This window comes from Chamaea fasciata, unplaced genomic scaffold (assembly GCF_029207755.1).
Source record: "Chamaea fasciata isolate MVZ Bird 193981 ecotype frontalis unplaced genomic scaffold, bChaFas1.0.hap1 SCAF_6, whole genome shotgun sequence".
Classification (NCBI taxonomy): Eukaryota; Metazoa; Chordata; class Aves; order Passeriformes; family Sylviidae; genus Chamaea; species Chamaea fasciata.
In genome coordinates this window covers 61961906-61984436 of record NW_027094091.1, presented here as the reverse complement: position 1 = coordinate 61984436, position 22531 = coordinate 61961906, and the positions used below count along the sequence as shown (strand labels likewise).

Below are 22531 nucleotides of genomic sequence, written 5' to 3'. Positions count from 1 at the left end.
CCAGCTCATAGCAGCTGAAAGCATCAATCCAAAGGATTTCATGGCATAGGGAGAGTTCTGAGAAACTCCTGAAGGAGAGAAGTCCCACACCAGGACTTACCTAGAAGCTTTCTGAACCACTTTGGCTTATTGTCCCACACAATAAAGAGGTAGTAGGCAGGAATGCCAGTCAGGGTTATTGCAAATCCAATTCCTGTGTTCACTGGGTCAGAGTAAAGTGACAGCGCAACCATGAAGAGGCAAGTGAAGGAAAACAACGCTGGAATAAATAGAGGAACCTGAAAAATAACCACACAAAGAGCCATTCAGTAATAAGGTCAACATAAAGTAATGACCAAGGCATTTAACTTGGCATGAAATGTAAATTGGATAAGACCCTGCAGTACAGGACAGTTCTGGAGAAATAAAGGTATCTAGAACAGGCACAAAAAATGTCAGTGACTGCAGAAGCCTGGCCCTGCCGACTGCTATGCAGTGAGTACCACAGAAGTCTCTTAATTACACTCTAAAACACTCCAGTATTTTACATCCTTTAAAATGTAAGGACTGTAAATAAGTTACATTGTAAAACCCCATCCTCTAATCCCCCAGCATATAAGTAAGCAGCTCTAACCACAGTAAAGATTTCCGTTTTGATAATTACCCATTAGAAAACATTTTAAAACACAACCAGGAGCTCAAGTCACCTTCTCAAACTATTAAGAACATATTGATTTTCTTCCTAAGGTAAAAATCAAAATCTAGCAGGAAGAGAGCAAATTAAACAGTAATTTGACTAGTGATAAAGATATTTGATAGCGTTATGCCCCTGATAGCCATTGAAAAAGCACTTTCTGACTGTATGAGTGATAGCCTTGCCAGTGTCACTGTTGAAAGCATACAAAGTAACCGTATTAAATTTATTTCCTCAATTTTCAAGAACACCAATACAATCACTCTCTTAGCAACTCTCTGAAGGAAATGCCTACAGGCATGGCTTATGAGACATTGAGTGTAATGGAGAACTGAGGAATGGAGAATTCCTTGGAGATTTTTCACTTCCTTTTATGCCTCAAAGCATCACTGTTCCTCTTTTGTGCACTGTCAAAGCATTTTTTTTAATCAAAGCAAAATAGGTTGTACTGTTCACCTCCTTATTTACCAATACACCTACAAGAATGCCACAATACCGATTCTTAGTTCTTCACAAAACAGTCTTCTTGGCAGCCTCAAAATAGGGATATATTTCTCTATTTTTTGATTATGGATACTATCTTTCTGGATACACAATGGGACAACTTACTTTGTATGATGTTACTTAAAACAAGCAAGAAGAATAGCAGAACCAAGGCCAGAACAGCTACTATTCAAGGGGCTGGACTCTTAGCATTTTCTTCCTCGGTTCACAATAACTCTGTCTGCAAATCCACTGCAAGTGCCAAATATTACAATAATTACACTAACCACTTATTTGCACAGCAAATCGGCATGTTTGATATTGGATATGCAATGACATAAATGCTCTCTCTCATAAATTCTTATGCTTGACTTGACTTTTTGTTGGTAAAATTATCCAGGCCTTTATCAAAGAAGACATTAAATGGAGGACTGGCTGAAAATCAGGTTGGCACATGTAACCCCAATATTCGCAGTCTGTGACTGCAGAGGGCTCAAGGTATTTTCACACAGCTCAAATCACACAGCCTGAACACGACAGACAGGCAAAACTGAGGAAATGCCTCCATCTCAGCACAGCGTCTTCCAGTCTCTGCCCCCCAAGCACAGGGAAGAAGCAAGAATCATTTCACACAGCTGGGGTATCACTGGAGACCTTGCAGGAAAACTGTCAATCTTCACTGCAAAGCACTGTTTTCTCTTAACTCTGCTTTTCCTGAAAAAGAGGTTAGCTTGTTCAATCAGAAAATGCTCCCTTGCTGTCTGACTACAGGACGGAGAAGAGGGAGGATTCATGTAAAAGAGTAGAGAGCAGATGTTACCTTGAAAGGACGAGGCATATCAGGACGTTTATATCTGAGATAAATCAACCCAGCAACTACCAGTCCAATAAAAAGCCACCTGGCAAAGCTGAGGAAATTCAAGAGGCTGTAGAGATCCCCGTTGAATAACATTATCATTGTGAGAGGATGCTGCAAAAGAAATTCAGAGCATAAGAGGGGTTTAGTAGATCGATCTCTATTACTTTACAGCAGTGATGTCAAATTTTCCCACAGGGACAAGCAGCACAGCCTTATGCACACACCTGAGTGCCAAAGACTTCAGGCTTGCCTTTGTCATGCAATCAGGAGTGTGATCAATGTCTAGCTGTCCCCTGACACCACTTTGGATCAATAAATATCTGTCCTGGGTGGCCACACACAGTTGTTACAAATCTGTCCCCTGTGACCCAGACAAACATACACAGGCACACAGCACCACCACAGTGCTGGAGCATCCTGGGCAGCATTCTCATGGGATGTGAGCCCACTGCAGGTTTACTTATTCATTGCTGATGCAAACAATAAGAACAGTTCAATTTTGGTCACAACTGATGGCATGAAAGCAGAGATTTCCTGGTGCTTTGTGGAAGGAAATAGTCTTAGTCCTCCAGGCTTCAAAGAGGACATGACAAGAGGCAGTTCCACACCATGAGATGCCAGCTGGGCACACTGGGTTGCCAGCAGCTTGGGTTTGCCTTTCAGACTTGCAGTGTGTAGACTTATTGCACATCGTAAATGCAAATATTTATAAGCAGAAGGAAGAATTTAGCTGTCACTCAGACAGCTACTGAAGAGCAAGAAGAAAAGGGGACACCAGAATAAATACAGTTCTTCCTAAAAAAGCTAGTCTGAGATACAAGGCTTCTGTGAGGCAGGCAGAAGATCATGTCTAAAATAGAGTATTTATGTATGGAATAGAGAGTTAGATGGTTAGTGAAGGTTCCATGGATCTATTTCAAAGTAGTATCTGGACAAAAAATGTCCTTGCATTTGGGCATGAAGGAGTAAGTCAAATTCACCATATCCCTCACTCTTCAGCAAGAGGGGAGATCCTGGAAGTGTGAGCCTTTAGGTTTATAACAAGGCAATAGGTGAAATCAACTGCAGATGCAGCATAATACTGGGTAAATTTTTCAACAGAGAAAAATAACTTGTATTATTTATCTAGATTCACAGCCTCTCTCTCCTTTTTTTCAAAGCAGTGCAGACCACATGGATCTGAATCAGAAGGATCAATATTTCAAATGTGGGTCTCTGGCCTCCAATCTCTAACGACTTATGGAGTACTTGGTTCCTTACACACAGATATTGAGCAAACCCCTATGTAAATGTCAAGGGAAACTGAATTATATCGGGCAAGGATTCTTCTCCACAGACTCAGCCTCTACAAGTTTAAAACCTCAGTTATAGCTATAATGCAAGATATATACAATAGTGCAAGCGAAGGAGAGCTATCAAGAAACATGCAAGAAAACAGGATAACAATAACAGATTGCATGATTTCCATGAGTTACTACATACATCTATCAAATTCCTCACATTGGTGAGGAATACTTCTGGTCCAGGTAGCTCAACTTGCAAATTGAGATGCAGATTGAAAGGCAGACTGAACTCTGGATTTCTTAATTTCAAAAAAAAGTATTGGTTTGGTTTGTTTTTTAACTTAACAAGCCTCAGACACATGCTCATTTTTTCAGTTTATCCTCAAGAGCTCTTTCCTTTCTTACAGTGTGCAGAACTTGGAAGGAGAAATAAAATAGGGAAATGCTAAAATTACTATTGATGTAGAATATATCCTGCCACTGCTCTATTTGCAATAAGGTGTGCTAAAAAATTGCAGTCTTTGAAGGAAAGCCATCTTCATATGAGAATCTGAATTTTTCAAAGGAAATCAATGCACTGGTGTAACAGGACCATATGCAATAGCAGAAAATGTTTGTCAGGAAAAAAATAATATATTAATACATTTTGTGCATTTCATTCCACAAAAAACAGTCAATGCAATATACCCACAAGGTATGACTAGACCTGAAGAAATAAAATGCAAACTAAATGTTTATGGAAAACTGATTTCATTAAAACTTTTCACCATAATCACACTGCCTAATTTTCAAAATTTCAAAGCCTATGGTTATATGTACACATAGAAAATCAGTAATTCAGCATCAATAGGCATAGGCATCAATAACAAAAACCAATTCAAATTCCACAAGCATTTTCTCTTACTAGCATAGACTCCTAGATGCATCTTTTGTTTTGGCTGTAAGCCCCTAAATATGGCAGAGGCCTATACAGATACACTGGATCCCAAAAGACGGGCTGAACACCCATGATTATGAGGACTGCAAGTTCAGTGCAAATCTTTCTGGCACTATGAAAACTGAACTTTGAAGTTGGTATTTTGACATTTATCCCTAACATTTTACCATACAAATTAGTCTGCAAAGCTAACACATGGCCAACATTTACCTTTGCTGCTTTTTTTAGAAGTCAGTAATAGGATTTCTAGTAAAGCACCAGTGGTTTTCCTTAGAAAATTCACAGACTATTTCACAAGCAAATGTTTTCTCATTTTTTGACCACCACTATGCTGGACAGCTGAGGGTTCCCCCTACATTATCTTAGTGCAAAAATGTTTGCATTTGTTACTATAAGGTAGTGTATTGAGCCTTTAGGGTACTCCTGGATGCTGGTGTTTAGTTCAACTTCCAGTTAACATAATCCCTTTTCTGTTTGTTTAACCGGAACTTGTTTCTCTGAAAGGAAACTAGCTCATCACTAGCAGGTCCTTAGAAATTCAGAGCACTAAGATATGAATTAGATTGCAGTGATAGGCAAGAAAGCAAGGGGGAGATGATAGAATAAGAACAACTCCCAAATATCATTCCTCTTTCTCCTGTCCTCCACCCTGCCCAAAGCCCATGTTCACATTAATAAATGAGATTCAAACAGTGCCCAAATTCTGTTTGAATCCTCCAGAGCAAGCCTGTAATATGAAGTCTAGTGCAGGAACATTTGTTTGTATGATTTACCAAAACAATGACAGCTGGCAGAGGAGTGTGCTTGCGGACATGAATCATGGAGAGAATTTCTGGAAGGTGACCCTCACGGGATGCAACGAAGAACATCCTGGTGGGAAATAAATGTGGACAGACTTTAAATGTGCTCATTACTGTGAGTACTCAAAGTGGCTCGTGAAAGTCACAGAGCAGGGCAGCACTTCTTAGTCTTGTTTCAGGTGTACTAAATGAAAGCACTGGCAGGAGAAACCCGCACGCAGAAATCAAAACCATCTCTGAAGGTGTCCCTTGATTGGTGTTCGGAAATAGTTAATATTTTCCCTCCAATTTTCCTCCTTTACATGAAAAAAAAGCAGCCATTGATTAAGGGCTATCCTCAGAGAGATTCATTTCCAAACCATTCAAAGGATTTTAAAAATAGTACCCTAAACAAAGTGAGAAAATGCCCTACACCTGGTAAACAGTGTAGTCATTTATCACATCCTGCTAAAGGAATGAACCCTTCTCTCCCTTCCCCTTGCTTCCATGCTTTCAGTATGTCCTGCAAGGCCTCACCCCCAGGGACACCAGCAGTGCTCACCTGGAGACAGCAAAAACACCTCCATTCATAGATCCAAAGCAGGAGAGAGCAACAAACACTGGCACAGCTAAAGAAAAGTCTCCCATTAGTCGTTCAGCAAAGGTCTGTTAGAAAAGAGAGAGAAACACACAATGATTTTTTGTAAAATGGGAAGATAATTGTCCTCTGTTAACAAATTACCATGGCGTGAGTTACACCCCTCCTCTGCATCCCTCACTGGAAATTGTGCTGGGCATTTGTTGCCTTTTTTGTGGGAGCACAGCTACTGCAGCTAAGCTGCCCTACCCTTTACCCCTGAGGGCATATGGAAGATCTCCAGTTGAAGCAACGATGAGGAGGTGGAATCAGGCCCTAACTCATATCAGTTTAGACCATTATGGCTCCAAAGAAGAAAACCAAGTCTGAAAGGATCAAGGCCTGGTCCGCACACCTCGTATCTTTTTTCTACAGCCTTCATTGCACTCAGCTGGTACTAGCCAGTGGTATAGTACATCCATTCATGCTTTAGTGTTTTAGGTCAGAGCCTTAATTCGAGTTTGGGGCAACCACAGGCAACATGCATAGTTTTTGTCATGTTTATAAAATGTTTTCTTTCGAGGCCTCCCATTAGCTACAGAATTGGGTCATTTTTCAAAACTCACATCAGTTGAAATAGCCACGGGCAGTATCACTACTGGAAAAGAAATGGAATTATTCATTTCCTCATTGTGACTCAGATACCATAAACGTAAAAATGAGTGTCATCACCACAATTCAGCGAGAACAATCAAAGCAGTATTTCCTAGCCATGTTGCCTTGCAACTCCTTCCCAAATGAGCTCCAGTGTTCACAGCAATCCCCTTCCCAAGTACTCAGGACACACTTTGTGCAGAGACAAAGCTACAGTATACTGCTACACAACATAGTTCAGAGCTCACTCTTCCATAAATATCCTGCTTCCCAGGAGCTGAGCTCACAATTTAGCACTGAATTTTTCAAGCATGTACTTGGCTATGAAATTTAAGTCCTATTGACTTTGTTATAAGAGGTAGGTAAATAAATACAGACCAGTGTTACATTATAAATGCTACTGATGGCCTGAAGTGCAACCCCAGTCAAAAATCAAATTTCACTGGGATGCTAAGTGCTGCCATACTAAAACCTGACCGGATGTGGCCACCCAATCTTTTTCCCCCCTGAAAATAAGAATAATATCAACAAACATAACTGCAGCAGGAATATTTCTTTGTATTTTTCTTCTGTAACTTACCACTGCTACAGCTTTTGAAAGCAGCAATTCCCCAGCACTGATTGTAGTGAAATAAGCCACGTTTGTTAACACATAGCCAACTGTGACGATAATCATTGAAATGCATATTGCGAGGGGTATGTTTCTGAAATACACAAGGCAGCTCATTATTTTGCAATCTGGTTGCTAATCCCTGAACATGAAACAAATAACATGAGAAGAAGCCACTAATGATGGTGAATGCACATTTGGTGATCCCAAAAAATCATCATTAGAATCTACCAGTAAAAAAAAAGAATACACAAAGCCCTCTAGACAATGGAAGTATGTTTATAATGAAGAGGTGAGAAACCATTTGAGGGAGGAGTCTTTTGGAGACACCAAAGGGCTTGTGGCCCCCATGCTTCCCATTGGTCCCCCACTTCCCACTTAAGTTGCCTGCTCAGATTGACCTGCAAGCTGAACCCAAACACCTGGAGGTGTTTGACATTGTCCCCTGGATACTAAAATGTCCGGCATGAAGAATTCTGCCCTTTCCTCCTGGGTGTATTTCTTCCTTTACACACCTTATCACATCCCAGTGATCTCTCCCACTGTTCAGCGGAACATGAGAGCAGAATATGACACCGAAATGAAAATAGCACAAATTTGTAAATTTAGCACAGCACAAACGGTATTGAAAAGCACAACCCCCACTGCCATCCTAACGAAAAGACAGAACAATATCAAACAAATAAATAATGATGCCAAACTTTTATATAGTACGTCCTTCTAGTCAGAAAAGCAGAATCATTTCTGTTTTTAAAAGGAGGAACAGAGGCACAATGAATTTGTCCAAAGCCACACTGCAAGCGTTTGAGTCAGAAGAAAAACCCAGATGCCTCAAGTGTTACTCTAGTTTCTTTCCACCTAATATTATTGATATCTACATCACACCAAGAAGAAACTTGGATCTGAAACTAATCCTTTAGTTCCAAGGCTGAGAGTGGCAGTATGTACAGTGCCTCTGAGGAGAGCTGAGAACTCCTCTCTCGTGGCTGGTTCCCTCCAGCTGCCTATATTAAGGCTGCTTTTGGAGGTATGGAAAGGTTGCCATTTTTAAAGAAAGTCACCCCAGCAGCTGGAAGAAAGGAAAGACCGAGCTAGGAATTCTGGTATTCCAGAAGAGATCACAAGCACATTTCTAAAGGACTATTGTAATCACCTCAAAGGAAAAGGCATTTTGAAAACCAACACAAAGATCCATTCTTTTCTGATACTTTTCTCAAAGAAACACATCCAGGTCAGAATTTAAGGATCTTCTTCACTATCAGTCCTTATTTCTTAAATAGGTCCTTCACATCTGTATGGCTGTGTGGAGCTGAAAACAAGCTCTAACCTGAGACTGAATAAATAAATGTATTTATAAATAAGCAAAGCAGGACAGTATCACTGTTGCACGTCTTGCCCACCTGAGAAACCACGGTGTCAAATGCTCCCATTAACCCAGGCACACAGCTGGGTAAGAGGATCATTCCAGTAATGTAACACCAATCTGGGTAAGACATCATGATACTGTATTAAGTAGCCACAGCTACCTCATGCACACATCTCAGGTGAAGAAACCAGAAAAAGGGAAGCCAGTCAACTTGGTTTGTTGATGGAGGAGATGACAGCAAGGACTAGAGAAAAGAGCCCAAAATACAGGTGCTGTATTGCTGGAAAACCCATTGTTATGGACACAAGAAATACTGCAGCTCTGTGTGTTGATAATATATGCCAAAATGGAGTTTGTAGGTCAGTTGCCAGATGTACTGCAATCAGTTGGGTTAAGCTTCTTACCTGACCTGGGTGTAAATTGAATTCAATCCTCTTAGCATCTGATTCAAGGTAGGAATACATGGATTTAAAGCCTCTCAGAGCAGGTATTTTATCTATATTTTCTGCATCGCAGATGAATGCTTCAGCCACCAAGCTCTTGGAAAAATCAGCCCTGACTCCAACCTTAAAAAGAGGGGTTTCAGCCAAATATAGCAAATTTGGGCTTTTTCCACAAGTACCATTTAAATGACTGAAAGCATATTGCCAAACTTAACAGATTATCTTCGTTTGTTCTAACTCTTACTAAACACATCTAATTTAATTCCCAGTTTAATTTCTGATAAAACAAAATGACAATTCAAAACTGGGGCGGGGAGGGTTGGGGGTGAAGAATCATGCTTTCAAACGTGACCATTATCTGAGCACTGCAAGTCCTGCTTTGTTATGCTGAAGAGTGCTAACGCCCTTGGATAGTAACAGCAACAAAAAAACACACTCAGAAGAATAAAACCCCTAAACAAGCCAGAACTAGTCAGGAAGCACTATTCATTAAAAAGCTTGCAAATCATAACCCAGCGCCTGGAGCAGCACAAAGGATGCTGTGACTTCTGAGCTCCCAGGTCCCCGCTCTTGAAGGAAACAAGTGCTCAGGCTGCACTGCCTTTTGTCACCTGGCAGGAGTGAGCTTTCAGAGGGCTGTTGTGTGCCTGCACAACCCTTCCAAGTGCTGCTTATTATCCACTGCTGCTAGTGACAGATTTAGACAGAAATAAAAGGCCAGTTTCAAGATTTCAGGGGTTAGCAATACAGTGTGTTTCGTTTCTCACTGACACCTCTGCTCAGATTTGCACTTGGTCCTCAGATCACCCAAAAACACAGGCAGACAGGTAGGAACCATATGCAAAACCACGGAGTGAGAGCTTTAATTGTGTCTTTTCTATCCATCCAATTTAAGAGACAGTTCCCAATTTGCAATAGGATGCCTTATCAGACTCTCTGGTGTGAGCTACAGCCTCCAGGCTGGAATAAAAGCTGTAATGCCATTAGCAATAAAGACTTCCTCCTTTCCCTAGAGGATCACTGTACCAATTTTCTTGGAATATTTTAGATATTCTCCAGACTTCCAAATCTTGTCTCTAAATAAGAAAAATCATACCTAGGTCCTATTCTCCATTAAATTGCCTCTATTAATGTAGTTTCCACCTTTTCACTTCTGCATTCTATGCATCACACACAACACAGTGATAAGCCATGTTTCTCATGTAAAACAAATTCACAGCTGCCTCACAGCTAGCTGAGACTTTTGGACTAGAGAGAGAAAATTCAATAAAACATATTTTCCACTTTTATTTTTTTAAAGATTTTGATTCATCAAAGCTAAAATTTCTGGTGGGAAACTTGACCACATCAGTAGGAGATTTCTTTGGAAAAAAAAAATTCTTAGAAGCAAAACACAAATCTCATCCTACCAATAAAGACCTCAGAACAGTCAATGGCTTAAAAACCATGGCACTGTGAGTGCTCAAATAAAGGAGACTGCAATACCTCATTGACTTAAAGCAAGCCCAGGACTTCAACTTGCACTAAAGTGGCTACTGGTTACTATAGGGCAGTGCTTTTATTTTTGCACATCATTTCAGAGTGATATTTTGGAAGATTTCAAAAGGAAGAACAGCGCTTCTCAAACCGGCTGTTTGCCTGGGTAGACCTTGAGGTGTTGCTCACAGATTCATCATAGAATCTTAAAATGGTTTGGGGTGGAACATATCTTAAACATCCTCTAATTACAGTCTTCCTGGTGTGGGCAAGGACAAATTTCATTGAACCAGGTTGCTCAGGGCCCCATCCAACCTAGCCTTGATATTAGCCCCAAACTTATACAATTATTTGGAAATGTCTTGAGCATTAGTGCCAAGGTGATATTCAAGCAGGCTGCTCCTTGGTTAGAAGGGGAAGCTGCTGCCAGGAAAGTCTTTTTGCAATACTCATGTCTTCTCACAAAACTTTGAAGAAAACCAGTATCAAAAGGAATCTAAGGAAATCTGAATGAGAAAAATATTGACCCTATAATTAAAAAGTCTTTTAAAAAATGGGTGAGAGACAATTAGGACAGCTTCTGGGTAGCTGAATGTTGACTAAAACTGAATTGAAGCTCTGTACCTTTTAAGACTTACCCATCCCTAGCTGCTATTCAAAGCTAAATCTTCCCCTTCTGCCCTATATACAGAGCAACTGTAATGAAGGATCACACTTGAACAAAGAGCACATTTACCTTGTGATTCCCAGAAAAAGAGTCACCAAGGAGCCTACCATCCCAGAGAAGTTCAGGGTTGGGAATACAGCTAGCCCATCCTGTGCTGTACAGGGCTGAAATGGTTGCCAAGCAATGCTGCATATTGCTAGGAAGAAAATTTCTTTCCTTTAGAGCCTGTAAAAGGCACCAGAGATAGGGCATATGGTTCAGTTAATCAGGAAAACCACTGGATTTTGCATTTAACCTTCAGTGTTGCAGAATCATAGATCTTCTGATAATCAGCTCTAGCACATCTCCACTCCTACAAATATTTTTGCAAGAAAAAGCTGAAAGCAGAGCAAGCGAGGGAAGGGGAAAAGAGGAAAAAAAAAAAAAAAAAAAAGATAAAAGGAAGAAAGAGAAAGAAAGCCAGAGCAAGAACCTGAGGATGAGAAAAACCATGCCAGTAAATCAGCTGTGGAACATTCCTAGAAATGTACAGAACATATCCCAGGTTAATGGCAACTTCTATGACAGCAAACAGTGAGGACTAAGAGCTGTGTCCACTAAGGGCTGTTCTTTCTATGAAATGACAACCACACAGTCAAAGACACCTCTCCAAGCCAGCTGAGTTCACAACAGTGAAGCACCCTGATGCCACGTTCTTTGTCACTTAGAGGTCGTACCAAAACCTTTCCCTTGCGTCCATATCAAAGCCAGGTTTTATGAATGCTCATCATAGTCAACTGTCCTGGACAAAGCTGCCCTAGCAGGGCTCAGCCAGGAAACATAAATTAAAAGGTCGAAATATAACACTCAATTACTGTTAAAGTTACATGAAATTACATCTTTACTGTAGAAAGGAAATTGTGGAAGATAATTTTACATATAAATTTAGAATGAAGAGAGAAATCCTAATTCCCTCACATGATTTATGGGCTAGTATTTACTTAGTTCATGAGCATGATGCTGTTCATTCTATATTTCCTTAGCTGAAAATTTACCACCAGAGGAGTTTCAAAAGTTCCCTTGTGCAATAATTTATTCACCATTTGCAACCTGCTAAGCAATTTTCCAAATGAACTCTCCCCAGATTTTGGCACTCTTAAAAAAATCTAATCATCCACTGAACTGCCCATAGCACCAAAGGTTGGCAGAAAAAGAGGAAATTTATCATAAGAGCAAATTTGTCCAAGTAAACCAGCACTGGAAAAAAGTAACCAAATACAGAAAGTGGCAAGAGAAATTTAAAATTCCCAGGGCTTCAGTGCAAGACTAGAAGACATACAGGCTTGCTTGGTAAGCGCTGTGCTCCAGAGCCCAAACTATGACTCTCACCATTCTCAGGCAGTCATTCCATGAGCTGTGGCAATCCCAAATCCTGGACAGCAAGCAGTACATTTTGATATAAACTCACATATCCCTGACATGTTTCTAGTGTACAAATCAGCCTATAAGACAACACGTTGTTACACTGAAGGGATCAAATAGTCCTCACCATGTCAACAGGTGAAGAAACTACAATCTCATCCATCTGCTAGGAGAAAAGCCAGATGTAAAACTTCAAAGGAGATCACCTCCCAAGGCCGAATAAAAGCCAGCAATAGAGAGACAAAAGGGATGGAAATCATCACAGCACCTCTCAAATCCACATATTTTTACATGCTAACCAGTGTCTCAGCAACGGCTGACTTCAGTGACAAGCTATTATTATTTTGTTTATTGAAGTGAAGATTTCCATCAGCAAATCATCTCTTCCCTTCGCTGCCTCCCAGTAGGCTCCATCCTTATGTTCCAGATCAGAGGAACTTGTAGTCTGTGGGCTTGCAGCTTAGACAATATTCAATTACATAACTGCCCTTCATCATCCTGTGACTTTTTTTTTTTTGATTTTGAGAGGAGGAATGAAAGAAAGGAAGGGCCAGTCATTAAGCTGCACTCTCATTTACACCACCACAAGCTCCATGGAGGCTACAGCTGAAGTGAGTTTTAAGGGCCTCCCCCCTCTTCATTCCCATGCTTTGGTTCCATATCACTTACCTCAGAGACACAGCAGCATGACGCTGGGATAAAAGAGTGAAGAATCAGGCTACAGTCTGCATTTAAAAGCCTTCCTGCCTTCTACCACCTAGCAACACAAGAAAAGAGCTTCTTCTGTGCTAATTACTTATTTACTTCTCAGTGTTTGACTTCACTGGTTCAGATTATAATTGCTTACAGAGTGTAAATAGGGTCTTCCATGACCAACTGACTTTAAAGGGTCATCCTGTGTTATCAGTGTGCTGCAAAAGGCAGGAAATTTTCTTAACTTCTCAGATGTTTTCAGCACTTTTTCCAACAGGTTTTCCCTAAAAAACTATTTAGCATAAATACTGCCTTGTCTTAAGACCAAGGTATTAACTGCACAAGGTAACACTCTTCCATAAAACATCTCCTTTCAGGCAAACCCTCCTAACTCAAGTCTCAGGAAGCAAATCTGTCCACAGCCCTTAAGAAACAGAATAGTTGTTATACCCACAAGGGGATTTGCTTAATTTTAATGGAGATGTAAAGCTGGCAATGATGTCTTTGTGTACAAACTCAGGTTGCCAAGCCAGATCTGACCAGAGTGCTCATTTACGTCACGGCCCAAGCACCACCCTGTCAAGTCAATACCTTTTAGGAAACATGTTTCTTGGAAGACCAGAATGGATTGATCTGAAACTTGGACTACCAGCCAGAGACACTCCTCATGGTCAGGCAGGATCCTGAATGATTTTGCATGGAGTGGATAGCACTTCTGGCATTCCCAAAGAAAACTATACCAACACAGTTGCCAACATCATTCTATCGATGATGACAGCTAAATACACAAAGGATTTTTGAGATTACAGCACTAAGTATTAGTCTCTCTGTCTCTGCTTAGCCATTTCTTGTATAGCTGGCATGCGAGCACTGTTAGGAGCCAGAAATTGAGCACAAGAGGCAGCACACAGAGCTACTATGGGGGCTAATTTTTAAAATCTCTTTAAAAGAAATGGAACACAGACTTGAAACAAAATATTGATCACCCCCTGTGATTTCTCAGTCAACTCTATTTCTATAAGTATGTCAAGTGCCAGTGTCCAACTTCTTCATGCTACCTCAGTTGCAAACCTGTTGTACAAAGTTTACAACTGTTTCCAAAATACACGTGAATAACCAAACGTGGCTTTTATTTTGCACTGTAACTTGACCCCAAGCTACATCCCTCCTGAGAACCTGAAAGTCCCAAGGAGCTTACTTTTCTTTCCTATTGCTATTGTCATATCTGCTGGGAATTAGGCCTACTCCAGGAACTCAACTGTCCTTTTTGTTAGAGTCTGGGAGGCTTAACCAGAGACCAGACAGGTGCCTGGAAAATGCAGGATCTCTAGCAAAGGATCTGCATTTTGCATTTCAGAACCTGAAATGGTAGTGAAGATGCCCAGAAGACAATGGTTATTTATCTATTGTATTGCAACAAAAGTGAGGTTTAGGTTCAACCTGTAATTAAAATAAATAATAATAATAAATTCTCATAAAAGCTTGCCAATAAAGCAATAAACAGCTACATAGTCTAAATTCAGAGGATTCAAATACAAATATATTGTCACTCCTGAGTTTGATGAATGACTTCTATGTTTCTATCTTACATCATCATTTAACATCACCCTCCTTTTATTTCATTTGTAGGAAACCTTAATGTCCTCAATGAAGTTTGTGACCTTTTCCACCAGAAGGGCGAACCCTCAGATTTTACCTTTATTGCCCAGCTCTCTCCCAATGAGGAGATGAAAGCAGCACCTCTGCTCTCTCAAAAAGCTCCAGCATTTTATTTTCTCCTGAGGTCTATTTGTGAAAAGTGCTCCCAGTACTACCAGTAGTGTAGATTATGGTGAGAAGCACCAGTAAATCACAGTGCTTGCTTGGAGGCAAGGAAGCCATAACAATGAACCTGACACAGGGCCATAAAAACAAAACATCTGCCTGCTCCCAGCTCCTGTATGGAAATGAAGGGGAAAGGGGCACAGTCACAATCCAAAGCACTTCCTCCAAGTTGCTTTATTTAGCACATGACAGTGGGTCTATCTTCCTCTTAACTGCTCCATGCCAACACATACCTCATTGCCAGACTTATATGAATGTAAAAGCGAGGAAATGAAGTAATTGTGTATTAAAAGTAGTTTAATTTATTCCATCAGGCTGTCCTGAGAATTTGAAATTATTAATTCTCTGAGCACCTGTTTTATGAACAGTTTTTACTTTCTCCAGACAGGATCACTTTTCTCTAGGAAAGATGGACCACTGGCAGCAGTTGGCAGTGGGGGAGTGAGGGATATTTAGAATTATAAACAAGGGAACCTGATCTGGGAAATGTGCCCATCAGTCCACGTAGCTTAGAAACCTAAGCCATCATCTACTGCATGACAATATCATGGCCAGGGAAAGAGAGCACAGTGGTTGTGAAAGGAATCCCACTGAAAACTCTGCTGCCTGTCACAGCACTCTCCCCACACTCCTGCAAGTACCTCAGTGCCCACAGGGAGCAGGGCTGGGGTGGAAGCAGAGCTCTGCCTTGACCTGTGTGTATCTCTCTTGTCCACACCGACCATGTATGTTTCTGTTTTGGGCCAGGGCAAATGACAGTGCAACACTCGGAGTAATTGCAAGGCTGGCAAGGCTGCTATCATTCCCAAAATGAGCTACTCAAGCTCACAGCCCGGCAACAAGTAGCCTGAATACAAAACACCTCACTCAGATCCAGTGGAAGGTACAGGAAGGAATGCTACTCCCTCAATCCCTCTAAAAGCTGGACTTTTTGGGAGGCATCACTGGCAGCATATTAATGACTCCTTACAGTAAATAATAAAGGAAGGTAAATGCTTGGGTGCACAGAGCACAGAGGGAAGAGCACACGTCTATCTGTGTGTAAGTGCGTAAAAGGAGCCAGATTTTTCATACTTGCTAAATTCCTTGACATTTAACTTTGAGCAAGAGAGTTTCCACAATGCCAAGGATCATAAAAGAGCAATTTGCTGCTGTATGTTACCATTGATATTTCAACATGAATGAAAGTTGCACCGTTTGGTGATGAAAAAAGCAGCTATTTGTAATAAGGAGCACCATGGAAACCGAAATATCATCTACCAAGACAGGTTCTTCTTCTGAAGGAATTCAAAATGAGAAAAATGGTTACTGCAGGTGCCTTAAAGCATTAGCATTTATAAAGACACAAAAAGGTGTAAATGAAATTAAAAGGAGATGTCTTAACAATGCTGCACTGCCATGAAGGTGGCTATCTGGCAGATAAATTGTTTTCTCTGCAGAAAGCAGGGAAATTATGGTCTTGCTAAGGACAGCCCAGCAGACCAGCAGGTAAGGGAGAGCCCATAAAGCAAACTGAAATAACTCTGTAGGAGTTCTGACATAGAACAGAATAGAAATCCATAAAACTCCAAATATGAGCTTAAATATGCCTTTGCAGAACACAGTGACTGGAAGCACTTGAATGGAGTTCAAATGGGAGTATCAACTTTTTCTATTTTATTACCTTCTGTGCTTTGAGTAAGGAAATAGTAAGCTGAAATCCTCTCTCACTAAGCCTTCATAATGCTGAAACTACAATCACAGGCATAGGAGAAAAGCTTATCCTTCTCTTTTCTGATGAAGTGATATCATGAAGGAAAATATGCACAATTTTCAAAATGACCGGTAAGGCTGAGGTTTACTTTTTCTGTGTTCAAACTGAGAAATCTTAAACGTAACCTTAAACATAACCTTAGAGAGTCAATCCTGAAACTCTGCTGCAAATCAAGTTCCCTGCAGTTGACAGTGACATGAAATAGCCAGACTTATTAGCCTATTTCAATTATCTTGTACAGTATAATCAATGAGACTCAGGATTTTAAGGCTGACTCATCGTTGCATTGCACATTGTTCAGCGTACCCTCTGTCAAAAATGCCCTACTCCTCCATGTTAAATCTTAAAATAAAAGTGATAATGAGGGTTTATACAGAATTTACCACGCCATCTCTTATCCTGAGGCATAGCATCAACTTAAAAGGACCTTGTGCTGGTGCCATCAAAAATCCCTACATCCTGGAACTCCATGGCTCCCTTTCCAGCATCAGCCTCCCTGGCATCTGCATTTGAAAGTGAACCTAGATAATCACAGAATCATAAAAAGGTCTGGGTTGAAAGGGACCAGGGACCATTGAATATCATCTAGTCCTACTTCCCTGCGAGGAGCAAGGACACCTTCCACTAGATCAGACTGCTCAGAACCCCACCCTGGCCTCGAATGTTTCCAGGGATGGGGCATCTGCCACTGCCCTGGGCAACCCATTCCTCTGCTTTACAATCCTCATTGTAAACTCCTTCTTCCATGTATGTAATCTAAACCTATTCTCCTTTGGTTTAAAATCATTACCCCTTTTCCTATAGATTGAAACAGATCCTGCTAAAAATTCTGTCTTCATTTTTCTTGCAGGCCCCCATTTAAAAACACCAGCTCTGGGGAACAGGACAAATTTATGTGTTAGTTTAGCAGTAGTGCTTGCAAGACATTTTTTCAGTGACCAAAATAAGCACAAAACAAATGGCAGGATTTGAGCCTCTGTGGGCAAAATTATGTCCTTAAAAGCAGAGAAAATATGTAATTCACTGAGCTCCAGGGTCATTCTAGTACAGCATCGTGACTCTGTCAACACTTTACACCAAGCTGAGGTGGCCTACAGCTTGGATCTACTCATGCCTGGGATAGCCTGCAACTAAGAAAAAGCCTCTCCTCGTGGCTTTCACAATCACCAAGCAAGAATCCTAAAACATTTCTGCTTATTTTCACATCCATTGAAATATTTCTTCCTTAGACTCAAAAGCAGCTTATTCTCTAATAAGAGCTTTGCCCAAGGAAAAATGAACTTCACAGTCTTCTGCGTTCCTAGTGGATAAATCTTTACTTTTATCTGGTTTTGCTTAGCAACTGTTTTTTCCTGTAATAAACAGATACCATAAATTAGAAGTGCCTGTCATTCCTTTACAGTGTTGGATGAATGTAAATTTTCTTTCCTTTAAAATATCCCCACATAGTAGTTAAACCTCTTGTCATATCAGAGTGGTCCTATTCATTATTCATTCTCTATGGAGGAGGTCTCTAAATTGCTGTTAGATCTTTTGAAATGATGATATCAAAACTATTCTTGTAAGGGATCTTCCATTTCATCATACTTCAAAAAACTAAATGCTGTTATTATATAGTCCACTTTTTCACAATAAACAAAATACAATAACAAGGTGAAGATGCAAATAACAGCACTTGTTCGACAGCAAGTGTTACAAGTGAATGAGGATTGACATAATAAACCACAGCACCACAACTTGTGAAATGCAGATTATTCACTTCACAGCACCCCTGGAGCATTAATAATCTTACTTAAATCCTCTTAGTTTATATTTCATGGATAGAGGCTGTACTATAACTTAAATGACTGAAAACCCTAATGGTCACTTAGTTAACAATAGTTGTTCCATAAATAATCACCGTTTCTAAGTGTTTAAAATTCCAAGATATTCACAGCCAAATATCAACATGTAAACTACACTGTAAGTGACCAGAACCTGCTCCCAAAGCATCTGCACACCCCTAAGAACTCCCATAAAACAGCCACCATGCAGTGAAGGGATGTGCAAAGGAATAAGAATCTTAGCATTCACTAGCTAAGATCAATGTTCCTCTGATGGAAATTCTGCTGTCAAGAAACACAAGAAAGGATGTACTCATCTACAGAGAGGTGCACAAAGCCAAATTATCTCATTTTGATATGACTATTATATATCTTAAATATAAGCCAGCAATCTCACTACCTATTAAAGGTAAACAATCAGGTAAGAGAACCCCATTTAATGTCTCATACAAAAAGACTGTGTCAGAATAAGTTATTGTGCTGGCTGAACTCAGTCAAACATATTCCTTTTCTTGTGTGTGGTAAGACCATTGCTGTTGGAATTTTGACCATGCTGTTCTAAAGAATAGCTACTCATAGTGGCATGGCACGTGTTAATGACTCTTTGTGCATTACAAAACTCCAATCTGATATGCTTGGCTGCAATAAAGAGCAAATTGCAACAACCCTTGCAAATTTTGTTGCCCGTTGCTTTGTTTGTATTTTATTAGATGATTTTGTATCTTATCCCAGTAAAAAATGCTGTCTTGCTTCTTTCTGTGACAGTCATCTCACCACCTCTGTCAGATGGTGCCAACCAGGATCAGCCTAATGGTGCTCCAATAAAAGATTTCCTGTTAATGGCAAGCAAGATGCTGCTACATGAGCTTACCTAACATTGCCTTACCACTCTGCTCTTCCTCATTTTTGAGGCTTAGCCTCTCAGTTAAAGAGAAAAAGAAATAAAAAGTGGCAGAAGAGGGTCATCCCCTTCTGGCTCCAGGAGAGGATGCACCACAAACAGATCACAACACTGCACTATGAATTAAAGTGGCTGTCAGTGCTCAATGTCACTAACCATAGGTACTGGGGGTGGCTTGCTTTCACAAATACCAGGATGAATGGCTGTGAGATCTCTTTTTATATGCCCAGGCTACAAACCAACACTGACAATACCCATGAGAACAGGCTGATCTACAATTTCATAAGGAATGTCATGGTTTTGGCTGGGGTTTACAGTGAGATTTCAGTGCTGTTTGAAACATAGATTTAAATCTCAGACCAAAACACTAGGGTGAGTGCTCTGAGTCACCTCCTTTCCTAGTCACCATTAGTCAGCTAATGCCGTTGGTAAATACAGAAATAAGGTCTCAAACATCAGACAAAACCAGGTTCCAGTCTAAAGTGGAAAGGAGAAAACCTAGGAGAGGTTTGCCTACAATGCAGAGCAGCACCCACAGTAGAAATTCTATAAAACATGCTTGCTTTCACAAAGAGTGCAACACCCCTAGGACCCAAGACAAGAGATGTGATCCAGCTGCAGTGACTGTTCTGAACCACCTCAGCTGGACTTCACCCTAGTGAATTTATTCATTTTTCTATCTACACCTAATACACTCTTTCCTATCTCCTTTCCAGTAATTTCAGTCCTGCTTGTGAACCACCAAAAGAGAATGAAAATGTCTCATGGAACCTTCACTGTGGCCAAGAGAAGAGCTGCTCAGCCCTAAGAAACCCATCATCTCTCCAGTAAACTACACTCTCTTCTACAGCTCTGGACGTTCAGCAGAACATCAGTCATGCAAGAGATTTTTATTCTTTCCATGAATATTTTGCTGAGCAGCTCAGGTTCCCCATAAGGAGGACACTGTCACCCTTCTGTAGAGGTACTGCTATGTCCCTCAGTGAAACAGAAATAGATGTTAGGCCAGTTTTGCAGGTGTTTCAGCTGGTGAAAATAAAGCAAAATCCAGGGCAATGGAAACTTTGAAGGTTACAATGTTTTGTGTTACATTACATTACCCTGCTGGTAAATTACAATAAAGACTACAATTTTTCCAGCTACCCAGAGAGACTGTGGATAAACATTTGTTTTACTTCCTTAGGAGAGCTGAATCATAGTAACCATGATTCACATAAACAAACAGAAATTATTTAAAAAACAAAAAGGTAAAACCAGCAACAGGAAAGCAAACAAACCTTACACTCATCAGGTTATCACTGGCAAACAAAATGAGCCATGAGGGCTAGAAAGGAGCAATCTGCTGTGTGCAGTGGCACAGCACCATGCACCACACACTGAATAACCACTGTGGGGACAGAAAGGGCCAGCACATGGGCTTGTCACATCCTCACACCTTGGAGACACCAAAGCTCCATGAAACAGAGTGGCTGCAGGACCCTCTGCAGCAGTTAGCCACAGTCTTGGCTCCAGTCTGGAGCAGGAGGGAGGGCAGGAAGCTCCAGCTGAGCTCCCTGGACTTTGCTTCCTCATAAGGCGTGCCACAGGCTTGGCAAAGGAAGACCTGTTTGAGGGCTTGTATCCTAAGTGTCCAGTTCCATGTAGATGTTTGGCCCTTCTGGGTACACTGCAAGCAGAACCTCACCCGTGCCTGGCCATGGCACCTTCCATGGTCACCAATGAATTAACAAAAGCAGTCACTAGTAAAAATTAAAAGACTGAAATAATTCAATAGTTTTGGTTGGAACGGACCTTAAAGACCACATAGTTCCAACCCTCTGCCATGGACAGGGACACCTCCCTCTTGACCTGTTTGCTCAGTCCTCATCCCCTCAGAAGAGATTAGCCCAGACCCCCTTTCTCCACTGGCCCTGGATAAAAAAAGAATTAAGGACATGCATCACAGCAGCCAAGGTATCTGCATGTGCCCTCATCCAGTGAGTTTGCAGGAACCTCTCCCACCCATCCCTCCTGCAATAGGATCCTGCCCCAAAGATTCACTTTAAGAACTACCAAATAGTCCTAACCAATAATCTTCAAAAAGTTTCAGTTGTCTCCAGAATTGTGAAGGAATTCATCAAGTCATTTTCACTTCAAGTTAGTTCTTTTATCTTAAGCCACAGAGTCTACATAAACAGAAACAAACATATCAAAGCAATGGCTTCTGAAGTACTGCTTTAATGTAGAATGCTGCCTTAGAGGGGGGCAATCCTGCAGGCACCATGCACTCCCACCCTGCTTTACCATCCTCCTGCCCAACACCACACACAGAACAGAGCCACCACTAACCTCATGTGCTGGTGTACAGCAGCATGGTGTTACACTCTCTGCCCTTGCAATTTTATCTTTTTCCTTCCATCTTCCACCTATGTTTGCTGAATAGATTTGATTTTTCGGGTAGCTGACTACCTTCCTGATTTCTGACTAATGCCTTGGTGGTATCTTTATTACATTTTGGAGACATAAAAGGAGTCAGGATCAGATTCTATATCAGACAATTAGGGGGAAAAGAGCAGAGGGAGCACTATTAATTTCAACACACATATCCACAGATAAAACCCAGCACAGCAATACTGTAACTAACCATGCATATATAGCACTCATTTTTATTCTGCCATTTTTCCCACTCACTCTTCTCCAAAACCCATGCCAGGCCTGTGCTGTAAATTAACTCTGTGTTGAATAGCAATTCGGTCTATAAAAATCAAACAAATACATAGAAAGATAACTACTGTGTTTCTTTAGTCTGCCCTTGAAGTTTAGGTATGAAAACTGCAATGCCTAGTCCTGAATATTTCCATGGCCTTCAGCTCGACTTTCGTGTGAGTATGAGTATTTTATACAAGGAATGGAATATACATGTTAGAACAGGCAATTACACAAGTGACCTTGCCTTGCCTCATTCGATAGTGAATTATTAGTCTTCTCAACTGCAGTTTTGTAAGACATCCTTATTGTCTTAATTAATGATCAAGGTACATCTTCGAAATCTTTACAGACACTACAGATTACATCAGACTCTTTTCTAATTTACACATATTGACTGGCATATCAGTTTAAACCCTGCCACTCTTCACTGCAGCCAACTTCTAAACAGAACATCACTTTTTTTTTTTTTTAACATAAAATAGAAAGATAATGAAGTGAGTGGAAGTAGGAGATAGAAAGACCTGAAAACAGCTGAACCAATTCAAATGCTAAACTGGTGTTTGGAAAGCAGCTGCCAATGACAAAGATACAGCACCCGGGGTCATCTCTCTCATGGTGTAGAATTTCACCACAGGACTCAG

At 40.7% G+C, this 22531-nt stretch overlaps 1 protein-coding gene across 2 annotated transcripts in view; it reads right to left on the bottom strand.

The window, feature by feature from the left end:
- Window positions 1-22531, bottom strand: part of SLC7A11 (solute carrier family 7 member 11) — a 66619-nt gene that overhangs the window by 4962 nt on the left and 39126 nt on the right. For both annotated transcript variants that reach the window (XM_066186635.1, XM_066186634.1), the window contains 5 exons: window positions 6826-6949; window positions 5577-5680; window positions 5009-5105; window positions 1977-2126; window positions 101-278 (listed from right to left, as the gene is read on the bottom strand). In XM_066186635.1, the coding sequence (XP_066042732.1) occupies window positions 101-278; window positions 1977-2126; window positions 5009-5105; window positions 5577-5680; window positions 6826-6949 (653 nt within the window). The remainder of the gene's footprint in view (window positions 1-100; window positions 279-1976; window positions 2127-5008; window positions 5106-5576; window positions 5681-6825; window positions 6950-22531) is intronic.